At 41.0% G+C, this 18,882-nt stretch overlaps 1 protein-coding gene across 3 annotated transcripts in view; it reads right to left on the reverse strand.

Moving 5' to 3' along the window:
- The window catches only part of MICU1 (mitochondrial calcium uptake 1), a 165,499-nt gene that overhangs the window by 24,188 nt on the left and 122,429 nt on the right, over nt 1-18,882 (reverse strand). For all 3 annotated transcript variants that reach the window (XM_075000294.1, XM_075000295.1, XM_075000296.1), the window contains 2 exons: nt 10,605-10,742; nt 386-494 (listed from right to left, as the gene is read on the reverse strand). In XM_075000294.1, the coding sequence (XP_074856395.1) occupies nt 386-494; nt 10,605-10,742 (247 nt within the window). The remainder of the gene's footprint in view (nt 1-385; nt 495-10,604; nt 10,743-18,882) is intronic.

The raw sequence follows: 18,882 nt of genomic DNA on the forward strand, positions 1-18,882 counted from the left end.
CTAAATGTACTGAATCATGATGTAGATGATACACAATACTATGCAGGAAAAAAGTAAAGTAGAGATTAGAGCTGAATGTAATCTTAGTCAATTATTGATGCTCAGACCCTGTAGATCTGTTAAAATAGTCTGAAGAATGCAAACAGGAAGTACATTTCTATATATTTTTCCTCACACTAAACAGAGGACAAAAATTCCAAAACCCTTTTTCCCCACAAGCAGCTGCAGGTTAAAAACTTCTCATGACAAGAAGAAAACATGATTTTAAGTGCACTTTGTTGTCTGTCAGAAAAGTCTTGCTGAACAGTTTCAAGTTTGAACATCCTGTTTTCACGGTATTCCACCACTGGAAGAAAAATCAAGCAAGCCAACAAGTATTTAATACCTTTATCAAGAGATGCTCCAGCCATATGGTAAAAGCTCAAAGCTGTGTCCACATCATTTATATTCTTCAGAAAAGTAAAAAAGCTTTCCACCTCCTCAAACGTCAGCCCCTACAATAGAAGGAACACAATTTTATTTTGGTTAAAATAAGGAGATAAGCAATGAAATATTTTTGATGGGAAAAAAAGAGCCGGAGCAAAGACGATAGGTGTGTCCAAATAGGAATTCATGCACGACTCTCCTTAATCCATTTTACAATACCATTATTTGGGGTTACATGTAACTTAAAAATTAAACTTGTGATAACTGAAAAGTCAGCCAGCCAGATACACTTTTATTTCTACCATTAATTGAAATTTCTCTTTCTACAGTAATCCTCACTTTAGACCATTTTGGGATGTAAAATCCTGTTAAATTAGTTAACTAGTTAACTGTAGACTTAACTGGTTAACTGATTAAACTGTGGTGGTAGGGAACAGCTAGGGAGGCCACTCCAGCCACATCGAGTGTTTCTGACCATGGCATACCTGGGACTGCCGCAGATGGGGACTGTTCTACTTGGGCTGGAGCTCCCAGGCCTGTAGCATTCCCAGGCCAGGCCCACCATGGATGAGGACTGCTCCAGCAGCGCCAGAGTGCCCAACTCCTATGGCAGGCCCCCTGGGACTGGACCAACTCTCTGCCCATGGTGGGCAGGGGGCTGCTCCAGCCCACACCTGTTCACTGTGACCTGTAAGCCTCATACATTTAGGCTGTGGCTTACGGGTTAATCGGTTAAATGTTAACATCCTAAGACCATTGTCTTCTACTATGAAGTTGATACCAGCTGAGGGAAATAGGCTTAATACAGCTATTATTGTAGGTGTCTCTGTGCCTAGCCATTATTGGTTCAGCATAATGGGCCTCATTTTCATTTGTACTACTCAGATATTGTAAAAGAGCCTTATGGTACATAAGAATCAGGCTCAGTGCATGGAAGATCAGTTGTGATAGATAGGTTGAAACAAACTATCGCTCTCCTTGCTGTCAACCACTTGCCCAAGAATGTGATCACATAGCCAGTGCACAAATCAAGATCCAGGAACTTGCGCCATACATCAGTTTACAACCTTGTGTGCCTTTGAACGTGCAGCAGGAAGATCAGATGGCTGACACTTTAAAAATAGAGCCTTGAGGACAAATTCAGAGGTCTCAATAAAAATCTTCAAGTCACTTAGGGTATGTTCACATTTTAAAGAAAACCCCCTGGTGCCAACTTTCAGAGCCCAGATCAGCGGGCTTGGCCATGTGGCCTTGGGCTGAAAATAGCAGTGCAGACATTCAGGCTTAGGCTGGAATTTGGGTTCTGGAACTGGTCGAGGGCTGCAGAAGAGGGTCCTGGAGCCCATGCTGCAGCCTGAGCAGGAACCCAAACTGCTATTTTTAGCTCCACAGCCCAAGCCTGATAAGCCAAAGTCTGTTGACCTAGGCTCTAAGACTCAGCACTGTGGGTTTTATTTTGCAGTGGAGACATATATTTAGACTCCCTTACATATAATCAGAAGGGGGTTTATATTAGCATAACTTACATGCTGAGTCAGACAGAATGAAGGAAAGAGAAACAAGTCTTGTCTGACTTTAACTTTCTTCTGGCTCCTTGATATATAAAATAAATCAAACAACACTGTGTGCACATGTTGACAGAATGGCTGTGTCAAGCCTAAGGCCTGGCTTGCAGTGAGAATTTTGGAAATTCTCCCACAATTGCTGTAGCACTGAGGCAGCTCCACAGGGGCTGGCAGGCAGGTAATACTAGCAGTGTAGTTGCTTGTGTTTGCACCGCTGTGTCTATGTTTATTCAAAGTTGGAGGACACAGTGAGGTGGTAAAAATGCCCAGACCCTGTCTGTATTGGCTCTCATACCATTGCTAGTACCAGTAGAACTGCATCAATGAGAGAACAAGAGCATGAAACTCTCAAAATGTTATCATCTAGGTAGTCTCAGTGAACCTACATGAGAGTAAGGTTTGAGAGTAAGGGGATCTTTAGTTCATTACCCTACCCATAACCACTCAATTTGCTCTTAACATGATCATCAAGCCAAAATTCAAGTTTCCTCTCTCTGTTACCTAGCAAGAGGCAGAATGCTAAAAATGGGATACCTATAAAATAATATATTTTCACTCTTATGAAGATGAAAATGTCAAATGAATACATTCAGCTGGGGCATCTGAATTAAGCTGTAAAAATCTATCTTCACACTATCTGAAACGTCTTCCATAACTTGAGCAATTGAAGTCTTTAATATCAAGGAAAGAAGTGTCTATTGGACTAATCACTTAAAAGAAGAAATGCACTTAATAATCTTTTTATAGAACCATAATATCACGAGAGATTTTTGAATTAGACATTTTTGTAATTTACCAAGGACTTTTTTCAATACTTAACAAAACTAAAGCTTAAACATTTAAAATATATTATTTTTTGCTTAGAAGACACTGTACTACAAAGTTTAAAAGTCTGTGAATTAATTCCAAGTAAATATGTTACAAACAGTGACATTTTCTCAGTGATCTGGTCAGGTTATTTTCAGACCTACTTTTTGGAAAGGTTCAAAGCAGAAGATTGGACTCATGTAAACATACAGAGATTCATTGTATTCATAATGTTCCCCCTTTTAGGATCAAATGGTTAGCCAATATTCGGGAGTACTATGGGTTATTTCCCCTAGCAAGAGAAATTGATGTCAGTCAGGTATTTCTTTGATGCAGTCCTGTCTATCCCACTCCCCACTCCCTCTGCCTTCCCCCAAAAAAGCATAATAATAAGCCAGTTTCCTGGAATTGAATAGGAATCATACTAAAGGAGGCAATTTCTTTGCTCACAGCTCCAAGCTCTGTGTCTTAAAGGTCTCTTCTGTCAGCTTGCTTTCAGGGCCTCTGTTTTGGTTTCTTTTTCTCACTATTTGCTTTTGCTCCTTCTCTCTGGGTGCTTCTGCTCACTGACAAATACTTCCATCGAACAATATTCAGCAAAACCCTTTTGCCTACATCACTCAGTGTCTAAGTAGCCTATATGGATTAGAGGTGGTGGCACCAATTTTTAATCCATTTTATTCTAAAGGAACCTTCATACATTTGTCCTCAATAAAGGACATATTGCCATGTTTTTCAGCTTCAAATAGGTCTTATCCAATCCCCATCACAATTATGAAACATGATAATTCTCCTTCCCTTGTCTTATTGCTTTGAAAACTTTCTGCATTTTTGTTCAACAGAACCTAGCTGCATAGACTTTAAAGCTAATCCAGGATCCAGAGTCAGAAATTTAAATTACAGAAATAATTTAAGATAATTGAGGCAGCTATTTTCCAATAGTTCCCTGTTTGCAAGGTGCACACAATGGTAGTTGATAAATGCCATTTATGAAAGATTAATTATTTCTTAATTCAAATCTCCACAGAAGTCAATTTAAACCAATTATTCACTGTAACTTACATATTACATAATGTGTGGTCTCCAAGGACTTGGGTAGATAATACTTTAAATGGACAAGGAAGTGAAGTAGGATCTTTAATTGGGCCTTCTGTTGGTGAGAGAGACACTTTTGTGCTTACATAGCACTCTTTTTATTTCTTACAATTTCTGAAGAAGAGCTCTGTAAATACAAAAGCTTGTCTCACTCACCAGCAAAATGTGGCTTAATTAAAGATATTCCCTCAAACATCTCGTCTCTGACAACATGACTTAAACACTGAAAAATATTCTGTGTAGACACACATGGTAGATGACTTGAAATAACATTTTCTAGACCGCTAGTCTGGTACCTAATGGCAGGCTTGGATCTGCTTCCTGACTTCTTGGTCCAAGAGGAAGTAAAGAATTGTCATGACCACGCTCAATGGAAAAGGAAGGAAGAGGCAGTAAATGCCCCATAGCAATGATCCTTTGACAATTAAACAGCAGTATGTGCCTGTAGCCCCACTTAGTTCTCCTGGACTGGAAGAGAATCAGCAATATGGAACTTTGAGGGTATTTATTTAAGGGGACTGTGGAGGCTCCAGTGAGGCTATGGAAGAATTCAGGGGCACAGAACATCAGGGAGAAAAGAATGCTTTCCTACAAAAAGTGAAAGCAGATGTCAAACATATGGAAGTGACTGCAGGTCTCAAGAGCAGAGCAGCCACAGCCTGGCTTTTACCAATAAACCTGAGAAATAGACAATGCTTTGGATTAGGACCACATGTTTAGTAGTTGCTAAGTCTTAAAAGTATAAGAATAGGGCAAATAACATGAACACTTAAGATGATGTTTGATTGATTATTTCATTATAAAAATCATGTAAACTGGAATTTCAAATGCAATGTTGCAGCAGAAGACCTAACACACCAAGATGGGTAAAATCTTGTACACTCATGCGTCCCTGACAGCAACAAATTGAAAAGATTTCATTTACTTATTTAAAGAAGCAAGTCATAAAAACACCTGCTGCATATAGCTGAGCCAGAGTAAGTTTGTGGTCCATCTGAATGAAAATATAATACTGCTGTGAAAGTTTAGCGAAATGTGAAATGAAGAGATTTGACCAGCTATTCTCTTTCCACAACGTGTATTCTCACTGTAAGATACTCTGGCTGAAAGACTGTTCAGAGACAAAACTTACTGCAGACAAGTGAGCTCATTTTTAAAGGTCTGGGATCCAAACAAACAACAGTGATGAGCATAAATCCACATCTTTTCAGCGTGATTGTTAAATTTCTAACTTAAATATAAATACTTTGGCACCATCTACTTCTACCGACGTTGTACATTACTAATGGAGAGTAGCAAGCAACACTAGAGTCAAACTTTAGTTATCTCAAGTACAAGAAAACTTTTAGGCTAACACTGAACTAATTTATCAAAGAAAAAGTTGCAGTTGCATTCCTGTATAAACTTACCTGTAAGCTCAAAAGGAAGATAAGCAATTATCTCCATCACACTTTTTAAATGTTAAGTCAGCTGCAATAGAGTTAACCAATAAAAACAGATAGAAGTCCCTGGGTGCTGAAGGTACTGCATAAAAATTAGTGAAGGGCACACTTTTCCACCACCTCTTCCCACTTGGGACAGAGAGAAGATTTAAAAAAGCAATTAGTCTTGTGTGGGGGTGTTGTGAGGCAAGTTACTGGACCTGACTGACAAGAAATGTACGTAAGGCACAACTTCTTATAAGAAATTATCCCTCTATCTAACTTAATTATTCTGTATAGCCAACAAAGCTGCCAGAGTTTCATCTGTGCCAGAAGATAAAGAGAAACTGGCACTCCCACATCTTTTACCTCTTCCCCTCCCCCCAAATCTTTTTATTAGTTGCCTTTATTTGCTATTGCTGTAATTAAAAATCTTTGGCTTTTTATCCTTCTCCAGATATGGAAATCAGCTATCACTTTTGTTTTTCCAAGGGCAAAAATCTGAAGCCCACCCCGCCTCAAGTTCCTTGGAGAGGAAAAGTGGTTATGAATCTGGTTAACAATCATAAGCAACCCTCCCATCCCACCCCCTCAAGCCAGGTAATAGTGTTATCCTTAGAATTTGGACATACATATGCCCTGCTCCGTCAGGTGAAGGGTTTTTGTTTATCCAGTGAAAAGACAATCGGATGCTGACAAAAAATCAGATCTCTCCAGTTCATCTCTCAGCATTCTTGGCTACTGCTAGCTACATACATCAAAACTAGTTACAGAAAATGTTACCACAACTTGGAAAATATGACCTGAGGAGCTGGCATTTTCTGCTTGTCACACTCCATAATTTTATGGACAAGACAGTTACCTTTTTGTAACTGGTGTTCTTTAAGATGTGTTGCTCACGTCCATTCCAGAACAGGTTACGTGCTCACCATATGCACCAGTGCTGGAAGTTTTATCCTCTGCAGTACCCTTAGGGGAGTAGCCCTAGTGATCCCTGGAGTGGTACCTCCATGGCACAGTGTAAGGGGTGCTGCATGCTCCCCCCACCCTCAGTTCCTTCAAGACTGAAACTTTGAAAGTGGGGAAGGAGTGTCGGATACGTAACAGGCATGAGCAACACAACTCAAAGAACACCGGTTATAAAAAGTAAGTGTCTTTTCTTCTTTGAGTGATTGCTTACATCCATTCCACAGGAGTGACTCCAAGCAATACCCATGGCAAAGGACAGCAATTCATGGCTGTACTGACTAACATGGCTCCTTCAAACTCATCATCATCTGTGGCCTGTTGACTAACAACACAGTCAGATATGAACATGTGGACCAATGACCACATTACAGCCAAACAGAGCATGTGTCAAAAGGGATTGCTGCTGAAGCCTGAGCTCCAGTTGTGTGAGCTCGAATGAGCAGGGGAGCCCTCACAACCTCACAGGAGATCCTCACACAGAAGGTGATCCACTTGGAAAGCCATTAAGCTGAGACTGACAGGCCTTTCATTCTGTTGGCAGGGGCCACAAAAAGTTGATTTACGGAAAGGCTCAGTATGCTCAGAAGGCTATCGTTAACATGCCACTTGCTCAAACACCTCAGGTAACTATTATGTGGATCACTAACAGGCCCAGAACTTCTGCATTTTAAACATGCCTTGGCACTAGGCTAAGTCCCGCCCAGGACACTAACTAGAATTACTAACACTAATTAATGCTTATTTTCACTAACGAGAGAATGATCTACACTAAAACACTGCCTACACAGCATGAAAGAAGCTGTCTGGAGCACAGCCATTCCAATTCACCATCACTGGCAGCAAGAAGGAACTAAAGTGGGGGACAGGGTGAGAAGTCCACGCTATCCTGGGGGAGTGTGGTTGGGTTCCTCCCAAGAATGGCGCCAATCTGCTCATAACAGTGTGATGTTTTGGGAGATGTCCCAGATCATCCATTGGCTTCTCTCATCTTCTGATAATTCTGCCTGAACTCCTTGATTTTGATCTGGCATTGCTGAATATCACTGGCATACCCACTCTCATCATGCCCTGGAAAATCTTCCCATAAATGTCTACATTTCTTTTGCTGATTTGCAGTCTGGACAGCACAGATTCACCACTCTGCACAGAAATGAGACCCTGGATCTTCTGATGGCTCCATGCTAGGACTCTCTTGCGACCATGAGAACTCAGATCACAGCTGGATCCGAGAACTCATGATGGCTAGATGTGATGGCTCCTGAGGTGGGCTATCCCTGTTGGTCAGAAAGAAAATGAATTCAAATTCCCAGGCTTCCTGTTACCTACTTCCTGTGTACCTGAAGAGCAACAGAGGTGAAAAGGGCCAGAACGGACACCTGTGGGGCATTGTGGGATACCACTCTCCCACTGTGGGTCAGGGAGACCAATAAAATCAAATTTAAATTAATGCTGTTTTCACACTAGCATTAATCTGACCTTTTAAAATCGAACTTAGTGTTACACTGCATCAAAGGGGCAGGGTGAGAACATCGACCTTAGCTCTTCTTAAAATGGACCTAATGGTATTTGCAGTGAAGACAGTCACATTCTAAAACTGAGCTAAGTGCCTTAAAATCGAGTTTATAGTATAGTGTAGACATAGCCTAAGGCTACAGCTACAATGATGTATTTTAGGAAGTCTACCCTTCCTGCACTACCACTACTGCAGCTCTGCCACTACTACCGAAGATAGGGCTCAACATGTCACTCCACTCTACGTGGAGAATTCCTCAAGCTTCAAGTGTTTACTTTTAATATACATTCTATTTGTGCTTTGAAGAGAAATTTATTGTCAGACTTGGCTCCATCTCAATCAAGATGTATGTCTGGGAATTTTCTTAGTTTTCATTACTATGGGGAAAAAAGAGTGGATTTGTGCTTATGCAATTCTAAAACGAACGTCTTGATTGAGCTTGTAACTTTACTGAAGCCTGCATTTCACTAATGGAGCTGGACTATGCAATGCTTTAAACGTTATGCTCATGGAACTCAACTTCTGTAAACCCTCAAATACTGCGGGCTGAGAAAGAGAGAGGTCTCATAGGAAGTTTGTATCTGGCATGAGCAGGACCCCACTTAGGGTCTCAGGGAAGTATGATCCTTGTAAAACCATTGGAGCATGTGGTTGACATGAACATATTTCAGGCTTCACTGGACTCTACTAGCAGTTTTAAAACACTTACGTGATGTGGCATCTTCCCCACACTAGTCAGTAAGGGTTTAATACACCGGGGAGGCCATATGAAAAGCAGACAAAAGGAACAGGGCTGTAATGGGTGGCCAGTCAGGGCCTGGCAAGACCATAGGAAAAGAGCATCTGGGCAGAACAGCCTTTGGGCAGATCAGAGGCTCCTTTTCTATGGACTGACAGGCCCTGATTGGCCACTCATTACAGCCCTGTTGCATGGAGCTCAAGAAGGGGGGAGTAATTTGGATAGAGCAGTGCCAAGAGTCTGGTGAAAAGAGAAGGAGCTCCTGAGACTGAGAAGGGTGTTGTGGCCACAGGCAAGCAGCTTGTGGAAATGCAGCAATAGTAGAGGCAAAGTGACTGCTTTTCAGAGGTCCCTGGGCTGGGACCTGGATTAGTAGCCATCCACTTGTTACTGGGGAAGTGGTAAGACAACTGACTTCAGCTGCCACTTGGGGAAGTGGCTGGACTATGAGCTAAAGAAGTGGGGAAGACAGATAGTGACACAACTGAAGGATCAAGCCACAAAGAGGACAGTGTGGTCTCTGACACTGTGAGGGGGATGCAGAGGAGGAGTGACAGTTGCTGACTGCAGATGGGTGTGTCAGCCTTGAGCTAATCCACAGAATGACCAGGAGGAGGTGACAGCCTGGCAGCAAATGACATGCTCTGTGACAACTTGAATTATGGTGTATTGCCTCATTAAAGGAATTTCTGTGTTTATTTTTAAACCTTTAATTAAATGAACAATTTTAACGAAAACACAGTGGCAAATTAATCCTGATATATGTACAGTAGCAATCAGATTGCTTCTTTCATAATACCCAAAACACAACAGATGTAGAAGTTGGTCCTAAAAAGGTAAAACATAATGGACTACATTGTCAGCTGCTCCATAACCAGTGGCAGCTTTAACTTCCATTAGCTTTTAATGCCACCTAATGAACTGAATGAATAAACTGTGCTTTGGCTCCTTGAAATACCCTAGTTCTTCCAAACACTCCCTCTTCTGGGAGTAGGAGGCACAGCTTTAAGGAGCAGCATAAATGGATCTTAAGGCTGGGTCAGTATATGGAGCAGTATTACTTAATATATTTTGCATCACAAAATGGATAACAAAATTAAGAAATAGATGACCGTTCTGCTGCTAAGAGGAAGTGGTTCTACAACAGCCAGGCCTACTAGCCACAAAAGCAGAGGTGTCTCGTTAGTTCTCATTTTGGTTAATTGCTCTATTCACAAATTAATTAATAAAAAAGAGCATGATCAATCTCTATCCAAGCAGACAGGAAATTCTAACCCTACTGTAATTTAGCACCCAATACTTTCATTATCATGTAGAAGATATCCTTTCAGTTCAAGCGTTTTATTCCAAGGTGTCCTGAATTAATTTCTGAAGGGTCTGTAACCATTTCCCCTCCAAATTTTGTATCTAATTCCCATAATATATTCTTATACATGCATACTGTGTTATTAATCCAAGGTCAAGTCAACCGACAGGCATCAATCTTCAAGGTTTGTTCAGGCTAAACATGTGGGGGCTTTCTCCAGAAAACACGTTTTTTAAAATTAGTGTTAAGTACTTCTACACCCATATTTGCAAGGTGCTCATTTTAAAATGTATAAAGCAACCTGTCATTATACACAAAACCAGATGGTGATCACTAGACATATGCATTTTTCACCCCTTACTACTGGTCATTTTTTGCTCATCTAAAGTTAATGTGGCTCCCTGGAAGTGTACAGGTTTGAGAGGGTCAGATGCTTTTCCTCAAGAGTCAGAGTGTATTAATTTTATGGTAAGCCCAGACTGTTCCACATCACAGCTTAGGTCTCTAATTTCACAGCAAAAGTGTGAAATGGCCATTTTTAAAATTTGTTTTCAGCCTGTGATTTATTTTGACATCAAGCATTATTTACCTACTAAGGTACATTTTTCACAAGTATAAGTCAATGGAAATATTTGTGAGCAATGAAATGATTGAGTCCATAAGTTTATTCACATTTTGGATTTCATTTTGTAGTGCAAAGCTCTATGCATGCACCAATCAGAAAGTCTTAACATTTCTCTTTGTTTTCCTGAAAGCCACTAACCTCTCCACCCTGGAAGTGTTTCCTGAGTTGCTTCAGCATCAGTGTGAGTTTCTTTGACTGCACTCCACTGTAGGCAAGCAACATGCCACCAAACTGACGCTCAGTGATCCGCCCATTCACAGGGTCATGCCGTTCAAACTGGAAGAGAAAGAAGATTAAAATAAACACTGACATTGAAGCCATTTTGTACTAGTAGGAAACTGATATTTTATTCAAGATGTGCATAATATTTACTGTAACACTGTAAGAGTGGTTGACACTATTTCTAGAAGCATCTCTGACTGCTCAACCCTCCCTCTTCATCAATGTCACCCATTATTTATCTATTTATTTATTTTACTTGCACTCCCAGTACCTGGACAACGATTTAGGAATTTCCTTTGTCATGACCAACTTGTTCCATTTTGCAAGGGGGCAGTATTTGTGGGGTCAGTCCTGAACAAGCATTGATTACAACCCAGGATGAACATTTCTAAATAAAAATAAGCTTGATTTGCATTTGAAAGCAGAACTGGTATACTACTTGCAATCAGAAGTTTCTAATGGGGCCAGTGTCAGAGACAATAACAGAGAGGTAGCCATGTGTAGGGTGTGAGAAGACATTGTAATGGTCGAGAGTGCAGTCCGACCCCTCTGTGAATCCTCAGGAGAATCTAAACAGACCAGTCTGTGCAAGGTGAAAAGCTGCAAAATAACTGCCATGGGAACTACTGCAGAACAAGGCGCGCTTGCCAAGACTTCAAGGCTACGCTGGCAGTAGGCCACAAGAGATAGTGATAAGAAATGCATAGGCAATTTTAGGCAATCTTATGTTAATGAGTTCAGCTTTATCAGCTAGTGTTAGGAGGCCTGTTACAGAACCTCTCCCCAAGCGAAGCTCCGACGCGACGGGTTTCCCCCCACTGGTGACTGCGGCGTCTCTGGGGCTCCTGTCGCGGGTGTCACGCGCTTTCAATAAACCAAATGCAGCACTCGCCTTCTGGGTGCAGCCTCGTTTCTGGGGAACCCGAGCCTGGATGGCTACACCATGTTAGTCCCTATGCTAACAAAACAAACCAGCAGTCATGTAGCACTTTATCGACTAACAAAATAATTTATTAGGTGATGAGCTTTCCTGAGACAGACCCACTTCTTTGGATCTATAGCATTTCTAGTCCAGACTCAGTTATATAGTACAGGGGTCCAAAAAAAAAAAAAGGCAATAAAAACTGTTTTGTTAGAAGACAGTTTGCCAGTACTAGAAACTATATGGCACGCACTCCTACTTTGAAAACAAAAAGGCAGTCCAGTAGCACTTTAAAGACTAACAAAATAATTTATTAGGTGGTGAGCTTTCGTGGGACAGACCCACTTCTTCAGACCATAGCCATACCAGGAGCTGCCTGAGTCCCACCTGGTGCAGGGGTCAACAATTTTCTCTCATCGCAGCTGGCGTGGGGTTGGTCAATTTCTCCCCTGCAGTGGCTGTTTGCAGAGCCACCACAAGGGAAAATGCCGAACCCAGAGGACCCCATTTGCATGGGGAGGTAGCTGAAATGCTGCTTCCTGGCCTGAATGAGCTGGCAGGGAGCATGCCCCCACTCCCTGACGTGGCAAAAGAGAGGGAGGGTGCGTGGGAGACTGCTGGAGCTGGGATGTGGTTTCAATACCCTGTCTAACTCCAATGGGCTGCTGGCGAGGGGAGCCTGCTTTGAGTGGTTACTCATTTACTTGACATCTGTAGCATGGCGCTGAGCAGATTTTGAAAATGTATCTGTGCTCGCTGTCTAAGATGGTGTGTTCTGTGGTGGCTTTAAAACATTAATACATTCGTTCCTTGATTAGCTTGTTGTATGCACTCCTGTGTTGCAAACCACTCCAGTAAGACTGTAACCATAGTAAGTGCAAGTAAATTAGATTTTTATGGGCAATCAATTCAGCTGAAACAAGTGGGTGTGCCATGGAATTGTCTGCCTCATTGAAGTGTGCCAGGTAGGCAGGCTCAATGGTATGATGGGTGACAGCCACAAAAGGACTTCTGTGACACAACCCATCACAATAGCCCTACAGACTTTTTGGCTGCGCAGAGAGAGAAGATTTCAGAGACAGAAAAATCACAGGAGCTTTTACAACTTCATCAACTCTCAATGAAATGGAAAAGCAGTTATGGAATCAAAGGTTAACTTTCACTGCTGGCACCCTCTTTAAAGTATAAGGATCTCATTGGTTTGAAACTAGTGAAGTCCAAAGGTGTATGAGCATAATTTGGTTACTGATGCCCGTAATATGTGATTTCTGCAAACATTTGTCAAAAATGAAATGAAGAGCAACACTGTGGAAACTGCTCCAATACTGTGACATCCCATCCAAAATTATTAACCTGATTCATTCAATATACGAACCCTCAACATGCAAAGTTCTTCACAATGGTGTCTTGAGAGAATCCTTCAGCATACTCTCAGGAGTGTGACAAGGGTGCCTACAGTCACCTTTCCTGCTCTTGATCACAGTGGACTGGATTACGAGCAAGTCAACAGATTGCCTTCAATGGGGCATTCAGTGGACACTTTTCAAACAGACAGAGGACATTGATTTTGCCGACAATGTCACCTTCCTTTCACAATAGCACGAAAGCATGGAAGAAAGTCACAACACCAGACAAAATTGCCTCATTGACTGGACTGAGCACTAACAAGAGAAAGACCAAGACAATGAGGATCAGAAAATCCAACACCACCGTCACACTGGGAGTGGATGACCTGGAAGATGTGGAGCACTTCACCTACTTTGGGAGCATTATAGGCAGAGATGGAGGAACAGACAAGGATATCAGTGCCAGGACAGGAACATAACAGTTGCATTCAAGACTCTTCATCCCATATGGAGTTCACAAACAATATTGGCAAAGACGAAACTGCAGCTCTTCAACACAAATGTGAAGAAAGTGCTCTTGTATGAATACAAGATCTGGCATAATAAGAAGTCTTCAAATCACAAGCTACAGACATTCATAAACAGATGCCTGAGGTACATCTTTAGCATCAAATGGCAAGACTTGGTCACAAATGAGGAGCTTTGGAACAGAGCAGAATGGGAACCACTTGACATTCAAATCAAGAGAAGAAAGTGGGGGTGGCTAGGCCATACTCTCAGAAAACCATCATTCAGCACAGTCCATCCACCTCTCACATGGAACCTGCAAGGCAAATGCAAAAGAGGAAGACCTCAGACAATGTGGAAAAGATCTACTGAGACTGAAAGACAACAACTGGGGTACTCTTGGAGTCAGCCAGAAGTTTTGTCCTGAGACAGAGGGAAATGGAGGAGACTTGTAGACAACCTATGTTCCACTCAGAGTACAAGGATTTAAGTCAAGTATGAACTGAATGACTCAAACAAGAGGCAGAGATGTATTTAGTACAAAAACAATTTCCTATCTGACTGTGATGGCCCAGCCTGTACCAAACTCTAAGATTATAACTACAATTGTAGTCTATTAGAGAATGAAACAAATCTACTGCATATATTTGAGGGGAAAAAGGGGGTGGGGTTGTACTTTATTTACAGCATGGTTTTCAACTTTTTTAAAAACAATCGTTTTTTGCCTTTGAAAAACAAACACTGATTCAGAGAAATAACTCTTTCATTTAAGAAATTAAATAATAATTTCAAGGGTAAGTGTTAGGAACACTGCTCATACTTCATAATGCATGCTAACCTGAAAGTTTTAATTTCTATTAACTGTGATCAGCAATGATTCGTCATGAAATTTTAGATATCAAAGTTGATTCATGTGTTTATTTCACATTAGACTTTTTTATTTTTCTGTTTCTTATTTTTGTCTCTCTTCCACATAGCACTTTCAAAATTAATGTCCCTTGCTTATTCTTGACAAATTCATTTTGTACCTTCATATCCACCAACTACCATATATGCAGCAACTCTTACCGCATGAATTAACACCAATATTCACCAATACATCTTTTTGCTTCTTTTAAATACTGACCAACCGTGAATTTCCAAAACTAATAGAATCATTTAAAACTTGGAATGAGAAGGGTAAGCAACCTCTCTTAATCTAAGCAACAATGAAGTGATGTCAAGAAAGTAGTTCTTATTCCCGAAATCTCACTCAAGCGGTGCAAGTCATATTTACATAACCTATTATGCAGTATACACTGTCTAAAAAGATTTAGAGTGCTATGTGATAGGTTGCATCACAGAAATCCCCTTGGGGTCATCAGCTGGTGTGCTGAGCAAACCACTGGTGCCTGCCTTCTTGACCCCTAGAGCTCCCCACCAACCTGTCCTGCTGGGTCAGAAGTAGTTCTGGTTTCTTCCACCCAGGCCATGGAGTTGGGGTTACTGCCCCATGCAGAGCAACACAGACATTGAACCAGCTCAGCTTTGGGATGACTTGGCTATAAGCCCCCTGATAACACCCAGGAAACCAAATGGACCAAACCCCCTTGTAATTTTGCCTTACTGTCTGTAAAAGTTTTACACACAAAAATCTCAAAGACATTCACTCCCTTTAGCAATGAAAGAGAGACATGCATAGTGGTTCCATCCCTCTACCACGAACAATTATCTACTCTGGGCTTGGTGATAAACAAAAGAGTTTTTATTTAGTATTAAAAGTAGTATTTAAGTGATTGCAAGTGAAAACAGATCAAAGTAAGTTACTATACAAAATACACAAAATACGCCAGGTAATTCTAATATACTAACAAACTCGCTGCCTGCAAATTCTTACCCTAAGCAATTGTTCATATCGCAGGTAAAATTCTTCAAGTCAGAGTTGATCTTTATTCTGGCCTGGTTCTACAGCTTTTCAGAGTTCTTATGAGTTTTTTTTGTTTTCAGGTTTCTTCATGTGTAACGTCTTAGGGTGGGGCAAGGCAGCTTTAAAGGCCACCTGAAGACCAAGACCTGACTGATTTCCATTCCGTAAATATACTGTCTCCAAGGGTGGGAACCCTTTGTTCAGTCTCCCCACCCCCATGAAAAAGTACTGAGTTCAAGATGAATTCCAGTACCAGGGGGCATGGCCACCTGTCTTTAGAGGTTACAAGTTCCACAGTTTGGGTTGTTGGCTTGTGTACTGAGCCATTTAGTTCCTAAAGTATCACTCATGACCACCTCAGGAGATTTAGAATTAAAACCCGATTCACACTTCATATTTCTAACTAGACGTACAATAATGATACATACACAAAAATAGGAGATACCTATTCAGCATATTAAAGCTTTAAAAATGGTGTTACATGTACAGTTTTGCATAAAGCATCTTACAGCTATACATATTCATAAGCAAATTTTCATAAAGCATGGGGGGGCTGTGGCAAGAGGAAACTAAAACAAAGGAGAAGGAGAGAAAAAAGGGAAGTAAGTATTTATTACAACAAACCGTACATGGGGACTTAAAAGTGGAGTTGCTACAGGTAGTATGACAAGATGATACAGAGAAAACTTCACAAAAGGTCAGAACATTCTCCATTGTCTTTTATGCTTCAGAAGAACACAAAGTTAAATCCCAGAATACAGCTGGCCAACTGTGCATTGGGGAAAAAAATCCTTCCTGACCACTACAAGCAACCAATGAATGCCACAAAGCATGAGATTTTGATTGTAGTCATTATCTTAATGCAGAGCTGCAATTATTATGAACCTATTGAGGGCAATGCAGAGCTACCTTTTTTCTTTATGGCTCATGGAAGAACTGAACAAACAGGGGTATTCACTGATTCAAACACTCCAAAGCCAGAACGGTCTACCACAACCAACCAACTTGACCCCTCAACATGCACATGGCCATGGAATTTGTTGCAGAAGATGAACTAGGGCATACAGAATCATGAAAACACAGAGCTTGAAGGGATCTTGAGAAGTCATCAAGTCCAGACCCCTTCATTGTAAAAGGGCTAGGGTTAGGGTTTTTATGAAGTATAAGTATAGTATTTAAGTGATTGCAAGCTGCTGTTTGTACAACTTGTTTCTAAAACCTCCTATGATGGGGGATTCCATAATCTCCAACCAAAGTCTAAACCCAGGATTAATTATCTTTGTAGTTTTTTGTAGGAAGATTTGCCTAATGTCTGACCTAAATCTCCCTTGATGCACACTAAGCCCATTACTTCCTGTCCTATCTTCAGCGGACAAGAATAGTTGATCACAATCCTTTTTCTAACAACCCTTAACATACTAGGAGACTTAATTTCTCCCTCCATTTTTTCTCAAGACTAAACAAGCCTAGTTTTTAGCCTTTCTTCAGAAGTCAAGTTTTCTAAATCTTATACCACTTTTGTTGCTCTCTATGTGTGCTCTCCAATTTGTCCACATCCTTCCCAAAGTGTGGTGCCCACAACTGCACAGAGTACTCCAGCTGAGGCCTCACCAGTGCTTTCCAAATGAAGTATGAAGTATTTTGCACTTTTCTCTATTGAATTTCATCTTGTTGAGATCAATTTGCCAATATGTCAAGGTTGTTTTGAATTTTAATCCCGGCCTCTAACAACCCCTTTCAGCTTGGTCTGTGTGACAGTCTGTAACCTCACATTGCCCCTTCTATCAAGGCTAGGATACATTTAGCATGAAATGTGCCTTGTGAAATATGATTTATGATCTCATAATGCTGGTCATTATTGTTCTAATAAAATGTGTGGCAACACTGCATGTAAAGCTAATAAATTCTACAATATAAGACATGTTTCTAGCCAACACCTCAATCAGGGATCAACATAAGCAAGTGGACCATTACCTGGTTGATGAGACATTCTTTGGAAGAAAGAAGAGTATGAGCAAAAAAACAGACTTTTTGTCATCTGAAACTCAATGGGAGAGGATTCTGGAAAGGGAAATGCTGTCAGAAAGGGGAGCAAACTCCTCATATAATCAGTTTCTCTCTCTTTCTCATCCACAACATCCACAGTGCCTGAAGGACAAGGAAAGGCACACTGGACTCACAGGAGAGTCCTGGTTGAAAGGTATACAACCCATCTGTCTGGAAGATCATGTGGTAAGAGACTTTGAATTCACTTAGCTTGTTAGGTTAGGTATTAGTTTATGTTTTAACTTTTATTTCTTTGTAAACAATTCTGAATTTGTGCCTCAACACTTGTAATCACTTCAGATCTTTCTCTCTGTTGTTAATAAACTTGTTTTACTGTTTTATCTAAGCCAGAGTGTGTCTGGAACTTCATTTGCAGTAACAAATTTTGTGCATAATCATTTCTATTAATGAAATAACAAATTTACTATGAGTTTGTATTGTCCAGGGGATGCTGGAGAGTACAGGAAACCCATTTCTGGGCTCAGAGCTGGGCCTGGGAATTTATTGCTATCCCTCTGTAATATAATTAATGGGTGGGAGGGTGGCTAACTATGGCATTCAAGTAGTATAGCTGGGGGTAGGGAGGTGAGCTACGTGCTGGAGGCTGTGTGTGAACACAACAGGAATGGTTACTCTGACAGTGAAACAGTTTAAAAGGCACCGCCGGATGGAGAACTGAGGGGACACGGCTGTTCAACAGTCCAGACTGTACCCTGGACAATGGTACAGTGTCACCCGTAAGTTTTATAATACTCTCCACTCAATAGTCCAAGTAATTAGTGAAAATATGGATTAGTACCAGACCCAGAACTGACACATGTGGGACTCCAGTAGGTAGTGTCCCATCTTGACAGTGAACAATTGAGAACTATTCTTTGAGAATGGTCTTTCAACCAGTTGTGCATCCATCTTATAGCAATTTCACCACTTTCTCCTTGTTCGTTTATGAGAATGTCACGTAGGACATACCTGTTAGCTGTAGGACATATCTTTTAGCTAGGTTTCTAATCTTGCCATCCTAATCTCCAATGGTGAGTCCACCACTTCCTCTGGTTAGTTGGTCAATAGTTTATATTACCCCTGCTACTACAAAATTACATCTTATTTCAAAGGCTGAATTTGTCTACCTTCAAGTTGCAGCAACTGGATCTTGTTATGCCTCTTACCTAGATTGAAGGATCTTGTACTACCAAATCTCTTTTCCATGTGTAAATAGCTACAGAGAGTAATCAAATCACCTCAGCCCCCTCTTTCATAAGTTGAGCAACTTAAAGTTCACCTTGGAAGGCTTGTTTTCCAGGCCACAAAATTGTGGGCTCTCTTTTACCTCTTCCTAGTATTTCCAAATCTTTCTTGAAATGTGGGCACCAGAAATGGATATAGGACTCTGCCAGCAGTGTGACCAATACCGTCTATGGAGTCAAGAGAACAACAAGAAGTCTTGTGGCACCTTATAGACTAACAGAT

The sequence above is a fragment of the Carettochelys insculpta genome, chromosome 7, assembly GCF_033958435.1.
Source record: "Carettochelys insculpta isolate YL-2023 chromosome 7, ASM3395843v1, whole genome shotgun sequence".
Lineage (NCBI taxonomy): Eukaryota > Metazoa > Chordata > Testudines > Carettochelyidae > Carettochelys > Carettochelys insculpta.